The sequence below is a fragment of the Scyliorhinus canicula genome, chromosome 2 (assembly GCF_902713615.1).
Source record: "Scyliorhinus canicula chromosome 2, sScyCan1.1, whole genome shotgun sequence".
Classification (NCBI taxonomy): Eukaryota; Metazoa; Chordata; class Chondrichthyes; order Carcharhiniformes; family Scyliorhinidae; genus Scyliorhinus; species Scyliorhinus canicula.
In genome coordinates, this window is record NC_052147.1 from 287,021,434 (window position 1) to 287,048,909 (window position 27,476).

Below are 27,476 nucleotides of genomic sequence, written 5' to 3' on the forward strand. Positions count from 1 at the left end.
GTATCCCTCAATCCTCATCCATCCGCCTTTTCCCGTATTCCTCAATCCCCATCCATCCACCTTCTCCCATATTCCTCAATCCCCACCCATCCACCTTCTCCCCGTATCCCTCAATCCCCACCCATCCACCTTCTCCCATATTCCTCAATCCCCACCCATCCACCTTCTCCCTGTATCCCTCAATCCCCACCCATCCACTTTCTCCCCGTATCCCTCAATCCTCATCCATCCTTCTCCCCGTATCCCACAATCTCCATCCATCCACCTTCTCACCGTATCCCTCAATCCCCATCCAGCCACCTTCTCCCCGTATTCCTAATCCCCACCTACCCACCTTCTCCCGTATCCCTCAATCCTCATCCATCCACCTTCTCCCCGTATCCCTCAATCCCCATCCATCCACCTTCTCCCCGTATCCCTCAATCCCCATCCATCCACCTTCTCCCCGTATCCCTCAATCCCCATCCAGCCACCTTCTCCCCGTATTCCTAATCCCACTGACCCACCTTCTCCCCATATCCCTCAATCCTTATCCATCCGCCTTCTCCCCATATTCCTAATCCCACTCACCCGCCTTCTCCTTATATCCTTGAAGTCTATTTTTGAATTGAATAAATTCTCCCATTTCGGAGTAAATGTTGAATTTCTGTCTTTTCCAAGTCAGGTCCTTCGTTAATGTAACTGTCAGTATCCTGTGATTCCGCTGACTCCAAACATTTTCAATCGATGTGGATTGTCTTTCTAAACTGTCTGCCAAGATTAAAGGTGATTTTGACAGTGAGAATCTCCTTCTGTTTTCCTGCTGCATCTCCTTCCCCAGTGGCTGGACTGAAATCAGTGACAAATCTGTACCTGCAGATTCCTCAGCACAGGGCTCAGCCCAAGGCAGGCTAGCAGCACGGTTCAATTCCTGTACCAGCCTCCCCGAACAGGCGCCAGAATGTGGCGACTAGGGGCTTTTCACAGTAACTTCATTTGAAGCCGACTTGTGACAATAAGCGATTTTCATTTCATTTTTCATTTCATCAACCCCACAAACTGAGGAAATCTTCTCCCAGGATGAGTGTATATCAGGACGCCTCTGTGAACCCATATGGGTAGCTTCAGATTGCTCTACACAATCCAGAAGGTTCCGTCTACCAATTCAGCTGAACAGAGGGAGGGACCTGTTTGGGACATGAGGAGGCCATTCAGCCCCTTTAGTCTGCTACACAGGAAGCAGAGGAGGCCATTTACCCACTTGAGGCTGTACACAGCAACAGGAAGAGGCCCATTCAGCCCCTCGAGCCTGTACACAGCAACAGGAAGAGGCCCATTCAGCCCCTCGAGCCTGTAAACAGGAACATGAAGAGGTCATGAAGATGCTCCAACATGTTACATCATCCAATTAGAACATGATTGATATATCTCACCACACTTACCTGCCTCTGTCTCATATTCAGCAGCTCCAGACTGGGCATCCATGAGGTGCTGTGGGCCATCAGCAGCAGCAGAATTGTATTCAACCACAATCTGTAACCTCATAGCCCAGCATATCCCTCACTCTACCATTACCCCCCCCAGCCAGGGGATCAATCCTGGGTCAATGAAGAGTGCAGGAGAGGATGCCAGGAGCAACATCAGGCAGACCCAAAAATGAGGTGTCAGCCTGGTGAAGCTACAACACAGGGACTGTGGGCCAAACAGCATAAGCAGCAAGTAATAGACAGAGCCAAGCGATTCCACAACAAACGCATCAGATCTAAGCTCTGCAGTCCTGCTACATCCAGCCGTGAATGGTGATAGTCAATTAAACTACTCGCTGGAGGAGGAGGCTCCACAATTATCCCCATCCTCAATGATGGAGGAGCCCAGCACATCTGTGCTAAAGACACGGCTGAGGCATTCGCAACAACCTTCAGCCAGAAGGGCCGAGTGGATGATCCATCTCGGTCTCCTCCGGAGGTCCCCAGCATCACAGATGTCAGACTTCAGCCAATACGATCCACTACACGTGATATCATGAAATGGCTGAAGGCCTTGGATACTGTAAAGGCTCTGGGCCCTGGCAATATCCCGGCAATAGTACTGACGGCTTGTGCTCCAGAACTTGCTGCACCCCTAGCCAAGCTGTTCCAGTACAGCTACAACACTGGCATCTACCCAGCAATGTGGAAAATTGCCCAGGTGTGTCCTGTACACAAGAAACAGGACAAATCCAACCCAGCCAATTACCGCCCTATCAGTCTACTCTCCATCATCAGCAAAGTGATGGAAGGAGTCAGCAACAGCGCTATCAAGCGGCACTTACTCAGCAATAACCTGCTCACGGACACTCAGTTTGGGTTCTGCCAGGGTCACTCAGCTCCTGACCTGATTACAGCCTTGGCTCAAACATGGACAAAAGTGCTGAATGCCAGAGGTGAGGTGGGAGTGACTGCCTTTGACATCAAAGAACAAAGAAAATTACAGCACAGGAACAGGCCCTTCGGCCCTCCCAGCCTGCATCGATCCAGATCCTTTATCTAAACCTGTTGCCTATTTTCCAAGGATCTACTTCTCTCTGTTCCCCGCCCGTTCATATATCTGTCGAGATGCATCTTAAATGCTATCGTGCCCGCCTCTACCACCTCCGCTGGTAAAGCATTCCAGGCACCCACCACCCTCTGCGTAAAAAACTTTCCACGCACATCTCCCTTAAACTTTCCCCCTCTCAGCTTGAAATCAAGGGAACATTTGACTGAGTGCGGCATCAAGGAGCCCGAGCTAAACTGGAGTCAATGGGAAACTCTCCCCTGGCTGGAATCATACCTGGTGCAAAGGAAGATGTTTGTGGTGGTTGGAGGTCAATAATCTCAGCTCCAGGACATGGACCGTTGGAGGAGACCGAGATGGATCATCCATTCGGTGCTCTGGCTGGAGATTGGTGCGAATGCCTCAGCCTTGTCTCTTGCACAGATGTGCTGGGCTCCTCCATCATTAAGTTGTTTAATTGTCCACCACCATTCACGGCTAGATATGGCAGGATTACAGAGCTTAGATCTGATCCACTGGTCTGGAATCGCTTGGCTCTGTCTATTACTTTCTACTTTTGCTGTTCGCTCTCCTGCACTCTTCATTGACCCAGAGTTGATCCCCTGGCTTGGTGGTGATGGTAGAGTGGGGGACATGCCTGGCTTGAGGTTGGAGATTGTGGTTGAGTAAAATTCTGAGGTAGAGGATCAGCAATGATCAGAATGAATGGTGGAGCAGCTCGAAGGGCCGAATGGCCTCCTCCTGTTCCTATTCCTATCTTTCTATCGGGGAGACAGTTGCCTGAACACTCTGTTTCAGGAGGAAGTCACAATCTTTAGTTGATAGATTTGCTCCATGGTGAGGCCCAGGGGTGTGTGATTTTAACTGAAGCAGGTGGAGGAATTCAGAAGATAGTCATGGAGGGGTCTCTGAGCAGCTTGGAGATTCTTGCAGCCTCTGTGGACAAGGGCAGGAAATACAGGGCGAATGAGCAAACTGACCGTTGGGGGGTTCGACATCTGAACTGGTCTGGGATCCGTGTTCTGCTGATGTTCTATAACCAGGATGGTGGAGAGCTTTAAACTAAATAGTGGGGGTGAGGGGGTCATGTGAGGGGAGATATATAAGCTTACAGAGAAAGAACGGGGCAATCGTGCAGGGTACAGGTGAAGTTAACGAGTGTGGCAGGAAGCAACAGAGCAGTTGAACAGAAGAAGGCGCCAACAAATAAGGTCTGGACAGAGAAACCTGGAACTCCAGCAAAATAATTTTGCAATTTGTACAGTGAGGAGGTTTTCTGCAATTATGAAATGACTTCTCCAAACAATTGTGATGATTTCTATCAGAATAAACGTTTATTAAAATCTGGACAAGTATATGGAATGACACTTCAACAAGAATAGGTTCACAGTGATGAATGCTTTCAAACATTTCTAAAAAGATCTTAGCTTAAACTACACTCAGACGCTAACCTTTCCCTTTCTAATGGCAGAAGGCTTCCAGATATTTTAAGTCTATAGAATTCCTGTAACTTCACCACGCAAAGCCCCTGGGCTGTTTAGCTCACAGGGCTAATTGCTGGCTTTGAAAGTAGACCAAGGCAGGCCAGCAGCACGGTTCGATTCCCGTAACAGCCTCCCTGAACAGGCGCCGGAATGTGGCGACGAGGGGCTTTTCACAGTAACTTCATTTGAAGCCTACTCGTGACAATAAGCGATTTTCATTTTCATGAGGGTGACAATGTCAGCTACGATCCTCACCAATTTCTACAGATGCACCATAGAAAGCATTCTTTCTGGTTGTATCACAGTTTGGTATGGAGCCTGCTCTGCCCAAGACCGCAGGAAACTACAAAAGGTTGTGAATGTAGCCCAGTCCATCACGCAAACCAGCCTCCCATCCATTGACTCTATAATTCCCCCTGCCTCAGAAAGGCAGCCAGCATAATTAAGGACCCCACGCACTCCGGAAATACTCTCTTCCACCTCCCTCCGTCAGGAAAAAGATACCAAAGTTTGAGATCAGTACCAACCGACTCAAGAACAGCTTCTTCCCTACTGCCATCAGACTTTTGAATGGACCTACCTCGTATTAAGTTGATCTTTTCTCCACACCTTGCTATAACTATAAGAACAAGCAGCGCAGGTTCAATTCCCATACCAGCCTCCCCGAACAGACGCCGGAATGTGGCGACTAGGGGCTTTTCACAGTAACTTTGCTGAAGCCTACTCGTGACAATAAGCTATTATTATTATTATTATTATTATAACCGTAACATTATATTCTGCAGTCTCTCCTTCCTTCCCTATGTACGGTATGCATTATTTGTACAGCATGCAAGAAACAATACATTTCACTGTATACTAATACATGAAATGAAATGAAATGAAAATCGCTTATTGTCACAAGTAGGCTTCAATGAAGTTACTGTGAAAAGCCCCTAGTCACCACATTCCGGCGCCTGTCCGGGGAGGCTGGTACGGGAATCGAACCGTGCTGCTGGCCTGCTTGGTCTGCTTTCAAAGCCAGCGATTTAACCCAGTGTGCTAAACAGCCCACATGTGACAATAATAAATCAAATCAAATCAAATCAACAAAATGCTTCTCCAGGTCTGGCCTTTTAGCTGCGAGCAGCCACCACCCTGTCTCTTCTTAGAGATATTACTAGTGTCCACATGGGTCTTCTGGGAGATTTAAACAGCAAGTATCCCCTTATGACTTTGGTGTTTTATATGTGTTCCTTTCCTTTGATCTCTCTATCATCTATTGTTTCACACAGTCTCTCAGAAGTTCCCTTTTCTCAAAATTGATCAAACAGCGCCTATACTTCCTCAGGAAACTAAGGAAATTTGGCATGTCCACATTAACTCTTACCACCTTTTATAGATGCACCATAGAAAGCATCCTATCGGGCTGCATCACAGCCTGGGATGGCAACTGCTCGGCCCAGGACCGCAAGGAACTTCAGAGAGTCGTGAATACCGCCCAGTCCATCACACGAACCTACCTCCCATCCATTGACTCCATCTACACCTCCCGCTGCCTGGGGAAAGCGGGCAGCATAATCAAGGATCCCTCCCACCCGGCTTACTCACTCTTCCAACTTCTTCCATCGGGCAGGAGATACAGAAGTCTGAGAACACGCACGAACAGACTCAAAAACAGCCTCTTCCCCACTGTTACCAGATTCCTAAATGACCCTCTTATGGACTGACCTCATTAACACTACACCCTGTATGCTTCACCCGATGCCGGTGCTTATGTAGTTACATTGTATATCTTGTGTTGCCCTATTATGTATTTTCTTTTATTCCCTTTTCTTCCCATGTACTGAATGATCGGTTGAGCTGCTCGCAGAAAAATACTTTTCACTGTACCTCGGTACACGTGACAATAAACAAATCCAATCCAATCCAATCTTTGCTTTCTTCATACCTGATATATTTGTGGAAAGTAAACTTACTCTATCTTTGCCTCACTTACTTGCAAGTTTGCAACTTTTATATGGTCTGCTTTGAATTACAATAACCCACTTCAAAACTACTGTTATTGCCTTATGTAAATTCTTATTTAAGTTCCTCTTGATTCCTCTGTTCATTAATATATCAAACCCACTTAATAATAATAATAATTCTTACTGATGTTTAAACCCTTACAGTCACTCTGTCTTTTAATCCAATTAAGCGAATCGCACCTCCACCAGCTTGTTTTCCAGTACATGAGAAATATGACAGTCCTATCACCCAAAAATATATATAATAGCTGGTTTCACTCACACTTGCTGCAGGTCCAGAGGGCATTGGTGAGACTACACCTGGAGTGTTGGGTACAGTTTTGGTCCCCTTCCTTACGGAGGGATACACAGGAATTAGAAGCTGTTCAGACAAGATTCACTTAACTGATTGCTGAGGGGAAGAGGTGAACTGTTGAGGAAAGGTATAGAAGGTTGGACAGATACCCATTGGAGTTTAGAGGAATACCAGATGGCGTTGTTGTTACATGTAGGATCCAGAGGGGACTTGATAGGGTAAATTCCGAGAGGGTGTTTCTGAAGGCAATCTAGAACAGGGGGCTCAGTATAAAAATTAAAAATCTCCCAAATAAGGAAGAATTAATTCTCGGAGGGGTGTTAACCCTTTCCTCACAGAGCAGTGTTGGCTCAATCACTGAATATATTCAGGACTTAGATAGATTGTTAATCTACAAGAGCAGAGCAAAGGTAAAGATGGGAATGGAGGACCGAAACACCGACCGTATGATGCATAGAGTCACATGGGAAGAGACTCGGAGAGAAGAGGGCAGAGGGGACACTCTGAAAGCAGCAAGACTGACAAGAAAGGCATCATGTTGAATCATACAAGTCTCAAGCTCTCCTGATGGAAAGAGACAGCTAAAGAATCCATAATAGAAGATGGTGGCCGCAAACAGCAGGATAATTATGACAGAGAACACAATGATCCTATTGAATAGGGGGGCAGGCTGGAAAGGCCACACCACCTTCTGCTCCTAACAAGAATGATCCCAACTGGCGATAGGGAATGTAGAACAGCCTTTCCAGAAATAAGCACACTCTGAGATTTAAGACGCATTAAGGAATCATAATTAACAAGCAAGATAATCATCGATAAGAAACAAAATGAATCCAAACAACATTTCCAGCACATTCCGGGGCTGATAGGTACAAGTAAAATCTGAGAACAGCCATTGCAGCGGAGACTGAGACACAGTGGAAGGAGAGAGATCCGGTCACCTCTCTGCGTGTTATATACATGTTTTACTCTCACACATTAATGATACAACATGCCAGCAAACATAAAATAGGGCGGCACGCGGCACAGTGGTTAGCACTGGGACAGCGGCGCTGAGGACCCGGGTTTGAATCCCGGCCCTGGGTCACTGTCCGTGTGGAGTTTGCACATTCTCCCCGTGTCTGTGTGGGTCACACACCCACAACCCAAAGATGTGCAGGATAGGTGGATTGGCCGCGCTAAATTGCCCCTTAATGTGAAAAAAAAATAATTGGGTACTCTAAATTTAAAAAAAAAGAATATGTAAAATAAATTAATAATTAAGGATTTTAAAATAACATCATAACAGGAATCATCCATATTTGCATGGGAGCATGGAGATCAGCTGTGCTACTAATGACTGTCACCAAAAGTACACTGACTGAGTCAGGGTGTGTGGAACTGTATCCCAGTGGGAGTCAGTGTGTGCAACTGTATCCCAGCGAGAGTCAGTGTGTGTGGAACTGTACCCCAGTGAGAGTCAGTGTGTGTGGAACTGTATCCCAGTGAGAGTCAGTGTGTGTGGAACTGTATCCCAGTGAGAGTCAGTGTGTGTGGAACTGTATCCCAGTGAGGGTCAGTGTGTGTGGAACTGTACCCCAGTGAGAGTCAGTGTGTGTGGAACTGTATCCCAGTGAGAGTCAGTGTGTGTGGAACTGTACCCCAGTGAGAGTCAGTGTGTGTGGAACTGTACCCCAGTGAGAGTCAGTGTGTGTGGAACTGTATCCCAGTGAGAGTCAGTGTGTGTGGAACTGTATCCCAGTGAGAGTCAGTGTGTGTGGAACTGTATCCCAGTGAGAGTCAGTGTGTGTGGAACTGTATCCCAGTGAGAGTCAGTGTGTGTGGAACTGTATCCCAGTGAGAGTCAGTGTGTGTGGAACTGTATCCCAGTGAGAGTCAGTGTCTGTGGAACCCGTACCCCAGTGAGAGTCAGTGTGTGTGGAACTGTACCACAGTGAGAGTCAGTGTGTGTGGAACTGTATCCCAGTGAGAGTCAGTGTGTGTGGAACTGTATCCCAGTGAGAGTCAGTGTGTGTGGAACTGTATCCCAGTGTGAGTCAGTGTGTGTGGAACTGTACCCCAGTGAGAATCAGTGTGTGTGGAACTGTATCCCAGTGAGTGTCAGTGTGTGTGGAACTGTATCCCAGTGAGAGTCAGTGTGTGTGGAACTGTATCCCAGTGTGAGTCAGTGTGTGGAACTGTATCCCAGTGAGAGTCAGTGTGTGTGGAACTGTATCCCAGTGAGAATCAGTGTGTGTGGAACTGTATCCCAGTGTGAGTCAGTGTGTGGAACTGTATCCCAGTGTGAGTCAGTGTGTGTGGAACTGTACCCCAGTGAGAATCAGTGGGTGTGGAACTGTATCCCAGTGAGTGTCAGTGTGTGTGGAACTGTATCCCAGTGAGAGTCAGTGTGTGTGGAACTGTATCCCAGTGAGAGTCAGTGTATGTGGAACTGTATCCCAGTGTGAGTCAGTGTGTGTGGAACTGTATCCCAGTGTGAGTCAGTGTGTGGAACTGTATCCCAGTGAGAGTCAGTGTGTGTGGAACTGTATCCCAGTGTGAGTCAGTGTGTGGAACTGTATCCCAGTGTGAGTCAGTGTGTGTGGAACTGTACCCCAGTGAGAATCAGTGTGTGTGGAACTGTATCCCAGTGAGTGTCAGTGTGTGTGGAACTGTATCCCAGTGAGAGTCAGTGTGTGTGGAACTGTATCCCACTGAGAGTCAGTGTGTGTGGAACTGTACCCCAGTGAGAGTCAGTGTGTGTGGAACTGTACCCTAGTGAGAGTCAGTGTGTGTGGAACTGTACCCCAGTGAGAGTCAGTGTGTGTGGAACTGTACCCCAGTGAGAGTCAGTGTGTGTGGAACTGTATCCCAGTGAGAGTCTCCATGCCTGTAGATTTTCCACTTGTTCTCTCTCACCGATCTTTGGTAATTTTCATATTTAGCTTTCAGCTGTCAAATAAAGAAGAATAAAGGTCAGAAATTGGGATTTTTGGAACAGGCATCTGTGAACCCTGTATTATGATCCCAGACCAAACTCCAACAGTTGCTAGGATAGTGGACCAAAACCAATATTTTAGAACAAAGAACAAACAGCACAGGAACAGGCCCTTCGGCCCTCCAAGCCTATACCAGTCATGATACCAACATTGGCCAAAACCCTCAGCACTTCCTTGTGCCGTATCCCTCTATACCCATCCTATCTATATGTTTGTCAAGATGCCTTTTGAACGCTGTTAATGTATCTGTTTCCACAGCCTCCCCTGGCAACGCATTCCAGGCACTCACCACCCTCTGTGTAAAACAACCTGCCTCGTACATCTCCTCTAAACTTTGCCCCACGCACCTTAAACCTATGCCTCCTGGTAACACCCTGGGAGAGAGTGCCTGCCCAAACACTCCATCCATGTACCTCCATAATCTTGTAGATCTCTATCAGGTCACTACTCAATCTCTGTCATTCTAATGAAAACAGTCCAAGACTATTCAGCCTCTCCACATAGCTGACACCCTCCAGCCCAGGCAACGTCCTGGTAAACCTCCTCTGCACCCTCTCCAAAGCCTCCTCATCCTTCTGGTAGTGTGATGACCAGAATTGTGCGCAATATTCCAAGTAGTATATTTTGAGACTGTGTGGAAAGAATGATACACGCCAGCAGTGATTGCATGTAAATATAGGTATTTGGTATTCCTAAATCCCAACTTTATTACAAATACAATGTTGAATTTGTAACTTCACATCCCAAAATGAACAGCTGGCAATTACCCCTTAACACAACTATACAATTTCCTATTAAACAACAAGAAAATAAACATACAGGCCTCAATCCAACTTAAAATTAGCAGGGCATAGAGTAATACCTCATTTATAAAACTGAATGAGCTTCGGTTGAAACCCTTTCAGACTCTGGCTGAAAATCTTCAAATAGCTGCTTCAATGGGTCTGTTTCTTCCTTGACTTCAGACAAGACTGTTCTGCTTTAAAATATTAAAATATGGGCTGGTTTAGCTCAGTGGGCTAGACAGCTGGTTTGTGATGCAGAACAAGGCCAGCAGCGCGGGTTCAATTCCCATACCGGCTGAGAATTCTGAATTCTCCCTCTGTGTACCCGAACAGGCGCCAGAATGTGGTGACTAGGGGCTTTTCACAGTAACTTCAATGCAGTGTTAATGTAAGCCTACTTGTGACAATAAAGATTATTATTATTTATTTTATTATTACTCCTTTTTTAAACTATCCTACTGGGAAACAAACCTGCCTTTACTTGTGGACTATTTGGTAGCCAGATCAGACCACTTCTCTCCCCCAAAGCATGCCCAAAGTTCCTGTCTCTCTGCTTTCCTGGGTTACACCCAGTAATCTCCCCGTCACATCATCTCCTCAAGCTGAAAAACAAACCATCTCTGCCGGCTGTAAAAACACATGAACTCCTCAGGGACTTCCCCAGTCAATCCACACTAAGCAAAACAAAATCCTCTTTAAAAACCGTGACCACTGCGGCCAAACACACTTTACCGTCAGGCTTTTAATTCTTAACTTGTCCCAGTATTTAGACGCAAATAGTCCTATATTCCTCCAATCGACATACCAGTGAGGAACCTGATGAACCTGATTGTGACTGGGCAGCACGGTAGCATTGTGGATAGCACTGTGACTTCACAGCGCCAGGGTCCCAGGTTCGATTGCCAGCTGGGCCACTGTCTGTGCGGAGTCTGCACGTTCCCCCCGTGTCTGTGTGGGTTTCCTCCGGGTGCTCCGGTTTCCACCCACAGTCCAAAGACATGCAAGTTAGGTGGATTGGCCGTGACAAATTGCCCTTAGTGACCAAAAAGGTTAGGAGGGGTTATTGGGTTACGGGGATAGGGTGGAAGTGATAGTTGAAGTGGGTCGGTGGAGACTCGATGGACCGAATGGCCTACTTCTGCACAGTATGTTCTATGCTCTATGTGACCCTCAGGCACTCCCACCTGCCTCACAAAAATCTTCAGTCACCCCCATCCAGCCCTGGATCAGATGGATGCCTGAGGCAGCCAGGAGCTGACACGAACCGAGCGTAAGGAGAACCAAGTCCTGATTTGAGCTTCGATACATCCCGCTTTATCAGATGCTGCACATTGATATCTGCCAACAATGACAAACATTTCACAAACCCTCAATTGTACTGTCTGAGTGAGTTGAAATTTCTGACTCTGTGACAAACACGAGACAGAAGATTCCCTCTGGTTTTCATCAGAATTACCTGGAGCAGAATATCGAGTAATGTTAGTGTGATCAATTCTATAAGAGAAAGAAAAGAAAGATTTGCTTTGAATAATGATGTTGGGATCATACCCATCGCCCTGAAAGATTGCCTGATTGCTGTTGGAAAAGAATGTTTTTGATGGCGGACGGGAGCCAATCAAGCGGGGCTGCTTTGTCCTGGATGGTGTTGATCTTCTGGAGTGTAGTTGGAGCTGCACTCATCCAGGCAAGAGGAGAGTATTCCATCGCACTCCTGACTTGTGCCTTATAGTTGGTGGACAGCACGGTGGCACAGTGGTTCGCACGGCTGCCTCACAGCGCCAGGGGCCCGGGTTCAATTCCAGCCTCAGATGTTCTATCTGTGTGGAGTCTGCACGTTCCCCCCGTGTCTGTGTGGGTTTCCTCCGGGTGCTCCGGTTTCCTCCCACAGTCCAAAGATGTGCAGGTCAGGGTGGAATGGCCATGCTAAATTGCCCTTAGTGTCCAGGTTCGGTCACAGGGAAAGGGCGGGGTGTACAGGGGAGTGGGCATGCATCGGGTGCTCTTTTGTAGGATCGAAGCAGACTAGATGGGCTGAATAGCCTCCTTCTGCGCAGTTGGAATCATATGACAGGCTTTGGAGAGATAGGAGGTACGTTACTCGCCAGAGGATTCCCAGCCTCTGACCTGCCCTGGTAGCCACAGTATTAATGTGGATGGGGTCAGTTCAGTTTCTGATCAATGGTAACCCCCAGGATTGTGGGGAGTCAGCAATGGTAATGCCACTGAATGTCAAGGACTGATGGTTAGATTCCCTTTTGTAGGAGATGGTCATTGCCTGGCACTTGTGTGGCGTGAATGTCACTTGCGACTTGTCAGCCCCGAGCCAGAAGATGCTGGGGACCTCCCTCAGTACTGACCCTCTGACAGTGCGGCACTCCCTCAGTACTGACCCTCTGACAGTGCAGCACTCCCTCAGTACTGACCCTCTGACAGTGCGGCACTCCCTCAGTACTGACCCTCTGACAGTGCGGCACTCCCTCAGTACTGACCCTCTGACAGTGCGGCACTCCCTCAGTACTGACCCTCTGACAGTGCAGCACTCCCTCAGTACTGACCCTCTGACAGTGCGGCACTCCCTCAGTACTGACCCTCTGACAGTGCGGCACTCCCTCAGTACTGACTCTCTGACATTGCGGCACTCCCTCAGTACTGACCCTCTGACATTGCGGCACTCCCTCAGTACTGACCCTCTGACAGTGCAGCACTCCCTCAGTACTGACCCTCTGACAGTGCAGCACTCCCTCAGTACTGACCCTCTGACAGTGCAGCACTCCCTCAGCACTGACCCTCTGACATTGCGGCACTCCCTCAGTACTGACCCTCTGACATTGCGGCACTCCCTCAGTACTGACCCTCTGACAGTGCAGCACTCCCTCAGTACTGACCCTCTGACAGTGCAGCACTCCCTCAGTACTGACCCTCTGACAGTGCAGCACTCCCTCAGTACTGACCCTCTGACAGTGCAGCACTCCCTCAGTACTGACCCTCTGACAGTGCGGCACTCCCTCAGTACTGACCCTCTGACAGTGCGGCACCCCCTCAGTACTGACCCTCTGACAGTGCAGCACTCCCTCAGTACTGACCCTCTGACAGTGCAGCACTCCCTCAGTACTGACCCTCTGACAGTGCGGCACTCCCTCAGCACTGACCCTCTGACAGTGCGGCACTCCCTCAGTACTGACCCTCTGACAGTGCGGCACTCCCTCAGTACTGACCCTCTGACAGTGCAGCACTCCCTCAGTACTGACCCTCTGACAATGCAGCACTCCCTCAGTACTGACCCTCTGACAGTGCGGCACTCCCTCAGTACTGACCCTCTGACAGTGCAACACTGCCTCAGTACTGACCCTCTGACAGTGCGGCACTCCCTCAGTACTGACCCTCTGACAGTGCAGCACTCCCTCAGTACTGACCCTCTGACAGTGCGGCACTCCCTCAGTACTGACCCTCTGACAGGGCGGCACTCCCTCAGTACTGACCCTCTGACAGTGCAGCACTCCCTCAGTACTGACTCTCTGACAGTGCAGCACTCCCTCAGTACTGACCCTCTGACAGTGCGGCACTCCCTCAGTACTGACCCTCTGACAGTGCAGCACTCCCTCAGTACTGACCCTCTGACAGTGCGGCACTCCCTCAGTACTGACCCCCTGACAGTGCGGCACTCCCTCAGTACTGACCCTCTGACAGTGCGGCACACCCTCAGTACTGACCCTCTGACAGTGCGGTGCTCCCTCAGTACTGACCCTCTGACAGTGCAGCACTCCCTCAGTACTGACCCTGACAGTGCGACACTCCCTCAGCACTGACCCTCTCACAGTGCAGCACTCCCTCAGTACTGACCCTCTGATAGTTCAGCACTCCCTCAGTACTGACCCTCCGACAGTGCAGCACTCCCTCAGTACTGACCCTCTGACAGTGCGGCACTCCCTCAGTACTGACCCTCTGACAGTGCAGCACTCCCTCAGTACTGACCCTCTGACAGTGCAGCATTCCCTCAGTACTGACCCTCTGACAGTGCAGCACTCCCTCAGTACTGACCCTCTGACAGTGCGGCACTCCCTCACTACTGACCCTCTGACAGTGCGGCACACCCTCAGTACTGACCCTCTGACAGTGCAGCACTCCCTCAGTACTGACCCTCTGACAGTGCGGCGCTCCCTCAGTACTGACCCTCTGACAGTGCAGCACTCCCTCAGTACTGACCCTCTGACAGTGCAGCACTTCCTCAGTACTGACCCTCTCACAGTGCAGCACTCCCTCAGTACTGACCCTCTGACAGTGCAGCACTCCCTCAGTACTGACCCTCTGACAGTGCAGCACTCCCTCAGTACTGACCCTCTGACAGTGCAGCACTCCCTCAGTACTGACCCTCTGACAGTGCAGCACTCCCTCAGTACTGACCCTCTGACAGTGCGGCACTCCCTCAGTACTGACCCTCTGACAGTGCAGCACTCCCTCAGTACTGACCCTCTGACAGTGCAGCACTCCCTCAGTACTGACCCTCTGACACTGCAGCACTCCCTCAGTACTGACCCTCTGACAGTGCGGCACTCCCTCAGTACTGACCCTCTGACAGTGCAGCGCTCCCTCAGTACTGACCCTCTGACAGTGCAGCGCTCCCTCAGTACTGACGCTCTGACAGTGCAGCACTCCCTCAGTACTGACCCTCTGACAGTGCGGCACTCCCTCAGCACTGACCCTCTGACATTGCGGCACTCCCTCAGTACTGACCCTCTGACATTGCGGCACTCCCTCAGTACTGACCCTCTGACAGTGCAGCACTCCCTCAGTACTGACCCTCTGACAGTGCAGCACTCCCTCAGTACTGACCCTCTGACAGTGCAGCACTCCCTCAGTACTGACCCTCTGACAGTGCAGCACTCCCTCAGTACTGACCCTCTGACAGTGCGGCACTCCCTCAGTACTGACCCTCTGACAGTGCGGCACCCCCTCAGTACTGACCCTCTGACAGTGCAGCACTCCCTCAGTACTGACCCTCTGACAGTGCAGCACTCCCTCAGTACTGACCCTCTGACAGTGCGGCACTCCCTCAGCACTGACCCTCTGACAGTGCGGCACTCCCTCAGTACTGACCCTCTGACAGTGCGGCACTCCCTCAGTACTGACCCTCTGACAGTGCAGCACTCCCTCAGTACTGACCCTCTGACAATGCAGCACTCCCTCAGTACTGACCCTCTGACAGTGCGGCACTCCCTCAGTACTGACCCTCTGACAGTGCAACACTGCCTCAGTACTGACCCTCTGACAGTGCGGCACTCCCTCAGTACTGACCCTCTGACAGTGCAGCACTCCCTCAGTACTGACCCTCTGACAGTGCGGCACTCCCTCAGTACTGACCCTCTGACAGGGCGGCACTCCCTCAGTACTGACCCTCTGACAGTGCAGCACTCCCTCAGTACTGACTCTCTGACAGTGCAGCACTCCCTCAGTACTGACCCTCTGACAGTGCGGCACTCCCTCAGTACTGACCCTCTGACAGTGCAGCACTCCCTCAGTACTGACCCTCTGACAGTGCGGCACTCCCTCAGTACTGACCCCCTGACAGTGCGGCACTCCCTCAGTACTGACCCTCTGACAGTGCGGCACACCCTCAGTACTGACCCTCTGACAGTGCGGTGCTCCCTCAGTACTGACCCTCTGACAGTGCAGCACTCCCTCAGTACTGACCCTGACAGTGCGACACTCCCTCAGCACTGACCCTCTCACAGTGCAGCACTCCCTCAGTACTGACCCTCTGATAGTTCAGCACTCCCTCAGTACTGACCCTCCGACAGTGCAGCACTCCCTCAGTACTGACCCTCTGACAGTGCGGCACTCCCTCAGTACTGACCCTCTGACAGTGCAGCACTCCCTCAGTACTGACCCTCTGACAGTGCAGCATTCCCTCAGTACTGACCCTCTGACAGTGCAGCACTCCCTCAGTACTGACCCTCTGACAGTGCGGCACTCCCTCACTACTGACCCTCTGACAGTGCGGCACACCCTCAGTACTGACCCTCTGACAGTGCAGCACTCCCTCAGTACTGACCCTCTGACAGTGCGGCGCTCCCTCAGTACTGAGCCTCTGACTGTGCAGCACTCCCTCAGTACTGACCCTCTGACAGTGCAGCACTTCCTCAGTACTGACCCTCTCACAGTGCAGCACTCCCTCAGTACTGACCCTCTGACAGTGCAGCACTCCCTCAGTACTGACCCTCTGACAGTGCAGCACTCCCTCAGTACTGACCCTCTGACAGTGCAGCACTCCCTCAGTACTGACCCTCTGACAGTGCAGCACTCCCTCAGTACTGACCCTCTGACAGTGCGGCACTCCCTCAGTACTGACCCTCTGACAGTGCAGCACTCCCTCAGTACTGACCCTCTGACAGTGCAGCACTCCCTCAGTACTGACCCTCTGACACTGCAGCACTCCCTCAGTACTGACCCTCTGACAGTGCGGCACTCCCTCAGTACTGACCCTCTGACAGTGCAGCGCTCCCTCAGTACTGACCCTCTGACAGTGCAGCGCTCCCTCAGTACTGACGCTCTGACAGTGCAGCACTCCCTCAGAACTGACCCTCTGACAGTGCAGCACTCCCTCAGTACTGACCCTCTGACAGTGCGGCACTCCCTCAGTACTGACCCTCTGACAGTGTGGCACTCCCTCGGTACTGACCCTCTGACAGTGCGGCACTCCCTCAGAACTGACCCTCTGACAGTGCAGCACTCCCTCAGTACTGACCCTCTGACAGTGCAGCACTCCCTCAGTACTGACCCTCTGACAGTGCGGCGCTCCCTCAGTACTGACCCTCTGACAGTGCAGCACTCCCTCAGTACTGACCCTCTGACAGTGCAGCACTCCCTCAGTACTGACCCTCTGCAGTGCAGCACTCCCTCAGTACTGACCCTCTGACAGTGCAGCACTCGCTCAGTACTGACCCTCTGACAGTGCGGCACTCCCTCAGTACTGACCCTCTGACAGTGCGGCACTTTCTCATTACTGACCCTCTGACAGTGCGGCACACCCTCAGTACTGACCCTCTGACAGTGCGGTCCTCCCTCAGTACTGACCCTCTGACAGTGCAGCACTCCCTCACTACTGACCCTCTGTCAGTGCGGCACACCCTCAGTACTGACCCTCTGACAGTGCAGCACTCTCTCAGTACTGACCCTCTGACCGTGCGGCACTCCCTCAGTACTGACACTCTGACAGTGCAGCACTCCCTCAGCACTGACCCTCTGACAGTGCGGCACTCCCTCAGTACTGACCCTCTAACAGTGCGGCGCTCCCTCAGTACTGACCCTCTGACAGTGCAGCACTCCCTCAGTACTGACCCTGACAGTGCGGCACTCCCTCAGCACTGACCCTCTCACAGTGCAGCACTCCCTCAGTACTGACCCTCTGATAGTTCAGCACTCCCTCAGTACTGACCCTCCGACAGTGCAGCACTCCCTCAGTACTGACCCTCTGACAGTGCGGCACTCCCTCAGTACTGACCCTCTGACAGTGCAGCACTCCCTCAGTACTGACCCTCTGACAGTGCAGCATTCCCTCAGTACTGACCCTCTGACAGTGCAGCACTCCCTCAGTACTGACCCTCTGACAGTGCGGCACTCCCTCACTACTGACCCTCTGACAGTGCGGCACACCCTCAGTACTGACCCTCTGACAGTGCAGCACTCCCTCAGTGCTGACCCTCTGACAGTGCGGCGCTCCCTCAGTACTGAGCCTCTGACTGTGCAGCACTCCCTCAGTACTGACCCTCTGACAGTGCAGCACTTCCTCAGTACTGACCCTCTCACAGTGCAGCACTCCCTCAGTACTGACCCTCTGATAGTGCAGCACTCCCTCAGTACTGACCCTCTGACAGTGCGGCACTCTCTCAGTACTGACCCTCTGACAGTGCGGCACTCCCTCAGTACTGACCCTCTCACAGTGCGACACTCCCTCACTACTGACACTCTGACAGTGCGGCACTCCCTCAGTACTGACCTTCTGACAGTGCAGTGCTCCCTCGGTACTGACCCTCTGACTGTGTAGCGCTCCCTCAGTACTGACCCTCTGACAGTGCAGCACTCCCTCAGTACTGACCCTCTGTCAGTGCAGCACTCCCTCAGTACTGACCCTCTGACAGTGCGGCACTCCCTCAATACTGAACCTCTGACAGTGCAGCACTCCCTCAGTACTGACCCTCTGACAGTGCAGCTCCTTCAGTACTGACACTCTGACATTGCGGCACTCCCTCAGTACTGACCCTCTGACAGCGCAGCACTCCCCCAGTACTGACCCCCTGACAGTGCGGCACTCCCTCAGTACTGACCCTCTGACAGTGCGGCACTCCTTCAGTACTGACCCTCTGACAGTGCAGCGCTCCCTCAGTACTGACCCATGACAGTGCAGCACTCCCTCAGTACTGACCCTCTGACAGTGCGGCACTCCCTCAGTACTGACCCTCTGACAGTGCAGCCCTCCATCAGTACTGACATCTGACAGTGCAGCACTCCCTCAGTACTGACCCTCTGACAGTGCAGCACTCCCTCACTACTGACCCTCTGACAGTGCGGCACTCCCTCAGTACTGGCCCTCTGACAGTGCAGCACTCCCTCAGTACTGACCCTCTGACAGTGCGGCACTCACTCAGCACTGACCCTCTCACAGTGCAGCACTCCCTCAGTACTGACCCTCTGACAGTTCAGCACTCCCTCAGTACTGACCCTCCGACAGTGCAGCACTCCCTCAGTACTGACCCTCTGACAGTGCGGCACTCCCTCAGTGCTGACCCTCTGACAGTGCAGCACTCCCTCAGTACTGACTCTCTGACAGTGCAGCATCCCCTCAGTACTGACCCTCTGACAGTGCAGCACTCCCTCAGTACTGACCCTCTGACAGTGCGGCACTCCCTCACTACTGACCCTCTGACAGTGCGGCACACCCTCAATACTGACCCTCTGACAGTGCAGCACTCCCTCAGTACTGACCCTCTGACAGTGCGGCGCTCCCTCAGTACTGACCCTCTGACAGTGCAGCACTCCCTCAGTACTGACCCTCTGACAGTGCAGCACTCCCTCAGTACTGACCCTCTGCAGTGCAGCACTCCCTCAGTACTGACCCTCTGACAGTGCAGCACTCGCTCAGTACTGACCCTCTGACAGTGCGGCACTCCCTCAGTACTGACCCTCTGACAGTGCGGCACTTCTCATTACTGACCCTCTGACAGTGCAGGCACACCCTCAGTACTGACCCTCTGACAGTGCGGTCACTCCCTCAGTACTGACCCTCTGACAGTGCAGCACTCCCTCAGTACTGACCCTCTGTACAGTGCGGCACACCCTCAGTACTGACCCTCTGACAGTGCAGCACTCCCTCAGTACTGACCCTCTGACCGTGCGGCACTCCCTCAGTACTGACACTCTGACAGTGCAGCACTCCCTCAGTACTGACCCTCTGACAGTGCGGCACTCCCTCAGTACTGACCCTCTAACAGTGCGGCGCTCCCTCAGTACTGACCCTCTGACAGTGCAGCACTCCCTCACTACTGACCCTCTGACAGTGCGGCACTCCCTCAGTACTGGCCCTCTGACAGTGCAGCACTCCCTCAGTACTGACCCTGACAGTGCGGCACTCCCTCAGCACTGACCCTCTCACAGTGCAGCACTCCCTCAGTACTGACCCTCTGATAGTTCAGCACTCCCTCAGTACTGACCCTCCGACAGTGCAGCACTCCCTCAGTACTGACCCTCTGACAGTGCGGCACTCCCTCAGTACTGACCCTCTGACAGTGCAGCACTCCCTCAGTACTGACCCTCTGACAGTGCAGCATTCCCTCAGTACTGACCCTCTGACAGTGCAGCACTCCCTCAGTACTGACCCTCTGACAGTGCGGCACTCCCTCACTACTGACCCTCTGACAGTGCGGCACACCCTCAGTACTGACCCTCTGACAGTGCAGCACTCCCTCAGTGCTGACCCTCTGACAGTGCGGCGCTCCCTCAGTACTGAGCCTCTGACTGTGCAGCACTCCCTCAGTACTGACCCTCTGACAGTGCAGCACTTCCTCAGTACTGACCCTCTCACAGTGCAGCACTCCCTCAGTACTGACCCTCTGATAGTGCAGCACTCCCTCAGTACTGACCCTCTGACAGTGCGGCACTCTCTCAGTACTGACCCTCTGACAGTATGGCACTCCCTCAGTACTGACCCTCTCACAGTGCGACACTCCCTCACTACTGACACTCTGACAGTGCGGCACTCCCTCAGTACTGAACTTCTGACAGTGCAGTGCTCCCTCGGTACTGACCCTCTGACTGTGTAGCGCTCCCTCAGTACTGACCCTCTGACAGTGCAGCACTCCCTCAGTACTGACCCTCTGTCAGTGCAGCACTCCCTCAGTACTGACCCTCTGACAGTGCGGCACTCCCTCAATACTGAACCTCTGACAGTGCGACACTCTCTCAGTGCTGACCCTCTGACAATGCAGCACTCCCTCACTACTGACCCTCTGACAGTGCGGCACTCCCTCAGTACTGACCCTCTGACAGTTCAGCACTCCCTCAGTACTGACCCTCCGACAGTGCAGCACTCCCTCAGTACTGACCCTCTGACAGTGCTGCACTCCCTCAGTACTGACCCTCTGACAGTGCAGCGCTCCCTTAGTACTGACCCTCTGACAGTGCAGCACTCCCTCAGTACTGACCCTCTGACAGTGCAGCACTCCCTCAGTACTGACCCTCTGACAGTATGGCACTCCCTCAGTACTGACCCTCTCACAGTGCGACACTCCCTCACTACTGACACTCTGACAGTGCGGCACTCCCTCAGTACTGACCTTCTGACAGTGCAGTGCTCCCTCGGAACTGACCCTCTGACTGTGTAGCGCTCCCTCAGTACTGACCCTCTGACAGTGCAGCACTCCCTCAGTACTGACCCTCTGTCAGTGCAGCACTCCCTCAGTACTGACCCTCTGACAGTGCGGCACTCCCTCAATACTGAACCTCTGACAGTGCAGCACTCCCTCAGTACTGACCCTCTGACAGTGCAGCTCCTTCAGTACTGACCCTCTGATATTGCGGCACTCCCTCAGTACTGACCCTCTGACAGCGCAGCACTCCCTCAGTACTGACCCCCTGACAGTGCGGCACTCCCTCAGTACTGACCCTCTGACAGTGCGGCACTCCTTCAGTACTGACCCTCTGACAGTGCAGCGCTCCCTCAGTACTGACCCATGACAGTGCAGCACTCCCTCAGTACTGACCCTCTGACAGTGCAGCAATCCCTCAGTACTGAACCTCTGAGAGTGCGGCACTCCCTCAGGACTGACCCTCTGACAGTGCGGCACTCCCTCAGTACTGACCCTCTGACAGTGCAGCCCTCCATCAGTACTGACATCTGACAGTGCAGCACTCCCTCAGTACTGACCCTCTGACAGTGCGACACTCTCTCAGTGCTGACCCTCTGACAATGCAGCACTCCCTCACTACTGACCCTCTGACAGTGCGGCACTCCCTCAGTACTGGCCCTCTGACAGTGCAGCACTCCCTCAGTACTGACCCTCTGACAGTGCGGCACTCACTCAGCACTGACCCTCTCACAGTGCAGCACTCCCTCAGTACTGACCCTCTGACAGTTCAGCACTCCCTCAGTACTGACCCTCCGACAGTGCAGCACTCCCTCAGTACTGACCCTCTGACAGTGCGGCACTCCCTCAGTACTGACCCTCTGACAGTGCAGCACTCCCTCAGTACTGACCCTCTGACAGTGCAGCATTCCCTCAGTACTGACCCTCTGACAGTGCAGCACTCCCTCAGTACTGACCCTCTGACAGTGCGGCACTCCCTCACTACTGACCCTCTGACAGTGCGGCACACCCTCAATACTGACCCTCTGACAGTGCAGCACTCCCTCAGTACTGACCCTCTGACAGTGCGGCGCCCCCTCAGTACTGACCCTCTGACAGTGCAGCACTCCCTCAGTACTGACCCTCTGACAGTGCAGCACTCCCTCAGTACTGACCCTCTGACAGTGCAGCACTCCCTCAGTACTGACCCTCTGACAGTGCAGCACTCGCTCAGTACTGACCCTCTGACAGTGCGGCACTCCCTCAGTACTGACCCTCTGACAGTGCGGCACTCTCTCATTACTGACCCTCTGACAGTGCGGCACTCTCTCAATACTGACCCTCTGACAGTGCAGCACTCCCTCAGTACTGACCCTCTGACAGTGCAGCACTCCCTCAGTACTGACCCCCTGACAGTGCGGCACACCCTCATTACTGACCCTCTGACAGTGCAGCACTCTCTCAGTACTGACCCTCTAACAGTGCAGCTCCTTCAGTACTGACCCTCTGACAGTGCGGCACTCCCTCAGAACTGACCCTCTGACAGTGCAGCGCTCCCTCAGTACTGACCCTCTGACAGTGCAGCACTCCCTCAGTACTGACCCTCTGACAGTGCAGCGCTCCCTCAGTACTGACCCTCTGACAGTGCGGCACTCCCTCAGTACTGACCCTCTGACAGTGCAGCTCCTTCAGTACTGACCCTCTAACAGTGCGGCACTCCCTCAGTACTGACCCTCTGACAGTGCAGCTCCTTCAGTACTGACCCTCTGACAGTGCAGCACTCCCTCAGTACTGACCCTCTGACAGTGCGGCACTCCCTCAGTACTGACCCTCTGACAGTGCGGCACTCCCTCAGTACTGACCCTCTGACAGTGCGGCACTCCCTCAGTACTGACCCTCTAACAGTGCGGCACTCCCTCAGTACTGACCCTCTGACAGTGCGGCACTCCCTCAGAACTGGAAATTGTCTCAAACATGTTGTGTGGTTCTTGACCCCATGTCCGCTGGTCTTCGGTGAAATTTCTGCAGTGATTTCAGAATTACAGGGCCATTTTAAGAGGCCGAGGTCATTGACTGCATCTGACCCTGTTGAAACATTCTCGCAGAATCTCTCTGATCTCTTTGTGATCCACTGTTGTCCATCCATGGACCATGACCCCAATATCCCAAAACAACATCAATGCTGCTCAGTCTGGCAGGATTCAATCGTCACATAACATCGGCTGCTTAATGTGGGAGAGAGTCCCAGATTACCACCCCCTGTGAGCGAGGAAGAGCTTCCGCTCATCACCCTGAATGCCCCGCCTCCATTTTTAAAGTTGTGTGCCCCCCCCCCCCCCCCCCCACCCCCCCTCCTTGTTCTGGACTCCTCGCAACCAGAGGAAATCGTTTTTCTATCGGCCCGACTGAATCCTTTAATCATCTCTAACCCCTCGGTTTTATCACCCCTTAATCTCCTACACTCAGGAATACCAGCCCAGTCTGTGTAACCTGTCCTCGGGAATTAACCCTTTCAGCCCTGGGATCATTCTGGTAACATAGTAGCAAAGTAGCACGGTGGCACAGTGGTTAGCACAATTGCTTCACAGCTCCAAGGTCCCTAGTTTGATTCCCGGCTTGGGTCACTGTCTGTGCGGAGTCTGCACATCCTCCCCGTGTGTCTGTGGGTTTCCTCCGGGTGCTCCGGTTTCCTCCCACAGTCCAAAGATGTGCAGGTTAGGTGGATTGGCCATGATAAATTGCCCTTAGTGTCCAAAATTGCCCTTAGTGTTGGGTGGGGTTACTGGGTTATGGGGATAGGGTAGGGTGGAGGTGTGGGCTTGGTTAGGATGCTCTTTCCAAGAGGCGGTGCAGACTCGATGGGCCGATCGGCCTCCTTCTCCACTGTAAGATTCTGTGAATGAATCTGCGCTGTTCCCCCTCCCCGGACAATCTGACCTTCCTGAGGAGCAGGACCCAGAACTGAACCCAGTTACTCCGGAGGGGGGGCCTACGCAGAGCTTTATATATCACTGAAATCTCACTTCCTCCCGGTTATATTCCAGCCCCTGGGTAAAGGACAACATTGCCGGCATCTCTTTGGTTGGTTGATCTATTTGATCCAGGATGTTGCTGATCTTCGTTCAGCTGATTCTTCACTTACCGTGTCCATGTGGCGGATCAACAATGGTCTAATTTCCAACTCCAGCATCCAATCACCTTCCAGTATCCTGTAGCGGTACTTTTGCAGTTTAAGTTGCTGCTGGAGCTCTTCCATATGCCTGAGGTTGGTGCAATGTTTCCTCTTAATCACTCCCTCTTCTGTGTTTGGCAGTTCCTCAAAGTCCCACCTTTGCTGAAGTTGGTCATTTTCCTGCTTAAGCAGTTCCAGCTGAGACTGTAAGTCATGAACTCTGAACCCTGCCTCCCGAGTCTCTTTCTCCAGGGTCTTCAAACGTTCCTCTCTCCTGACAAGGAAATTCAGGTCTTCTTGCTCCATTCGTGTCTTCATGCAATGGCCATCATCAAGCTCTTCCGAAGACTCCTGGGAAGTTGTTTGAACTGCTTGATCATCCCCTGATTGCATTCGTTTTGCTTCTTTCTGTATTGACAGCTGCTTTGCTCTGAGCAGACACAGCTTTCCTGGTGTACCTCCAGAGTGAATGTCTTTTGTTTCAGAGACAGGAACGTTCAGTAAACCGTACCTACATTCGTGAAGGTCTAACCACTGCCGTGATAGGTCAGCAGTTAATAAACATTTGTAGAAGATGTCAGGTATCAGCCGTAGAACCTTCTTTAGATGTTTTGGGATGTTCATCCTGCAGAGGTCAGCAACACTTTGAGGATTGAAATACTCATCTTTGATTGTGTCATTAGTAAGAAGCAGAGTCCACCTCCTTCGCACATTAAAGAGTTCCTTTGCAACTTTGGGGATTGAATCCATTGGCACCTCGGCCTGGGCTGCCTGATACGTCCTGGGAAGTTTCATCCACTCCTTCTGGGAGCTGGCTTTCGAGGATACGGGTGAGGAACAATTGGAGGAGTCACTGGAAACCCTGTGACTCTCTGTGTCCTCGTTAACATACAGGTTTCACAGAGAGGCATGACAATCCTGTCATCGAATGTCTCCTTCAGAACTCGGAGGTAGTCCATATAGGTAGAGAGCCATGAGATGTAGTTCTCAATATCAGAGCTGCTGTCTTTGAACGGCAGCTTGGCCTTAGCCAGGTGTCTCACTCGCTGGAGACTGTCAACACTTTCTGCGTCTTGTTCGGTCAACCCTGACAGAAATCTACTCAGAGTCACCATATCAAACGAGTCTCTGCAGCCCTCGACATGCTTCTCAAACTTCTTAATCTCGCTTCGAAGCAATGTGTAAAGCGGCTCCATCAATTCTACTTGAAAAAAAAAACAGATGAATATTTTCAGGAAAACTTTAATTTAATTCCAGGCCACACTCAGATCTCTGGGGTAAATATCGAATGGGACTCACCAGACATTGGACATTGTCTCATTTTACAGAACGGCCTCTTTCTCTGCTGCATGACACTCCTGACTCAGTCCAGACAACATTCCAGATAAATTCACAACTTCAGAAACACTATACAATAAATTGACTCCAGATGCGAGAGTCACCTGGGTGAGGAACGTCACAACAGGTGAGGGAATCCTATCCATTCATTTCAATTCTCAACTATTTCAATTCTCTGCCTGACTCACCCCCCTCCTCCACTCTCAAAACTTCATCTCATCTCAAACTCTGCTGCCCACACCTTAAATCTCACAGTCCCTCATATCCATCACCCCTGTACTCTCTGGCCTACATTAGCTTCTGCTTCATCAATGCACAATAAAAAAATTCTTATATTCACGTTCAAATCCTCCGTGCTCTCACCAGCCCCGAAACCGACAAGCTTCTCTGATTGTGGGACTGGGGCCTCCCCCTGGGATCCTGCCCTGTGGGACTGGGCCCTTCCCCCGGGGCCCTGCCCTGTGGGACTGGGCCCTTCCCCTGGGTCCTGCCCTGTGGGACTGTGGTCTTTCCCCGGGGTCCTGCCCTGTGGGACTGGGGCCTTCCCCCTGGGGCCTGCCCTGTGGGACTGGGCTCTTCCCCTGGGATCCTGCCCTGTGGGACTGGGGCCTTCCCCTGGGAACCTGCTCTGTGGGACTGGGTCCTGCCCTGTGGGACTGGGCCCTTCCCCTGGGGTCCTGCCCTGTGGGACTGGGTCCTTCCCCCGGGGTCCTGCCCTGTGGGAATGGGTCCTTCCCCTGGGGTCCTGCCCTGTGGGACTGGGCCTTCGCCTGGGGCCCTGCCCTGTGGGACTGGGCCCTTCCCCTGGGAACCTGCCCTGTGGGACTGGGTCCTGCCCTGTGGGACTGGGCCCTTCCCCTGGGGTCCTGCCCTGTGGGGCTGGGGTCTCCCCCGGGAACCTGCCCTGTGGGACTGGGCCATTCCCCTGGGGTCCTGCCCTGTGGGACTGGGGTCTTTCCCCGGGGTCCTGCCCTGTGGGACTGGGGTCTTTCCCCGGGGTCCTGCCCTGTGGGACTGGGGTCTTTCCCCGGGGTCCGGTCCTGTGGGACTGGGGTCTTTCCCCTGGGGTCCTGCCCTGTGGGACTGGGTTCTCCCCTTGGGGTCCTGCCCTGTGGGACTGGGTTCTCCCCCTGGGAACCTGCCCTGTGGGACTGGGTTCTCCCCTCGGGGTCCTGCCCTGTGGGACTGGGCCATTCCCCTGGGGTCCTGCCCTGTGGGACTGGGGTCTTTCCCCGGGGTCCTGCCCTGTGGGACTGGGGTCTTTCCCCGGGGTCTGGTCCTGTGGGACTGGGGTCTTTCCCCGGGGTCCGGTCCTGTGGGACTGGGGTCTTTCCCCACGGTCCTGCCCTGTGGGACTGGGTTCTCCCCTTGGGGTCCTGCCCTGTGGGACTGGGGTCTTTCCCACGGTCCTGCCCTGTGGGACTGGGGCCTTTCCCCGGGGTCCTGCCCTGTGGGACTGGGCCATTCCCCTGGGGTCCTGCCCTGTGGGACTGGGTTCTCCCCCTGGGGTCCTGCCCTGTGGGACTGGGTTCTCCCCCTGGGGTCCTGCCCTGTGGGACTGGGTCCTTCTCCTAACTCATTTATAAATGGTCCTGTCTCTGTTGAACACTCACCTGCAGGTTTCAGTTTACAAACTTTACAGAATATTCAGTTAACTCACGGAGGAATTGTTGTCAGTGGGGATGCCCAATATCTGCTTTAACCAGGAAGGTTCCCAGTCCACGGTGTAGAGAACAGGAATATCACATTAGTCTGGCAGATTGACAATGACACAGGGAAGCAAATAACCTCCCACTGCAACATGTCCAGGCACGTACGGCGTGAAGGTTACTAAATAAATCCTTGTGCATAACTTACTCGTACACAAAAGAACTCTTTGTTTGCACCAATCATTGTTCAGTCTGTCAGTTAGACCTCACTGAACTTCCCTCACTGAGCTGAACTGAACTGCCCTCACTGAGCTGAACCGGCCTCACTGAACTGAACTGGCCTCACTGAACTGAACTGGCCTCACTGAGCTGAACTGGCCTCACTGAGCTGAACTGGCCTCACTGAGCTGAACTGGC

The 27,476-nt window shown here is 52.6% G+C and overlaps 1 protein-coding gene across 1 annotated transcript; it reads right to left on the reverse strand.

The window, feature by feature from the left end:
- Positions 1 to 1,316: 1,316 nt before the first annotated feature.
- On the reverse strand, positions 1,317 to 27,119 carry LOC119962343. The gene is made up of 5 exons (XM_038790324.1): positions 27,024 to 27,119; positions 24,043 to 25,273; positions 9,147 to 9,233; positions 1,422 to 1,470; positions 1,317 to 1,330 (listed from the first exon to the last, which is right to left on the reverse strand). The coding sequence occupies exons 2-5, from the start codon at positions 24,865 to 24,867 to the stop codon at positions 1,317 to 1,319; spliced, it is 975 nt and encodes a 324-aa protein (XP_038646252.1). The 5' UTR covers positions 24,868 to 25,273; positions 27,024 to 27,119.
- Between the last annotated feature and the right edge of the window lie 357 nt (positions 27,120 to 27,476).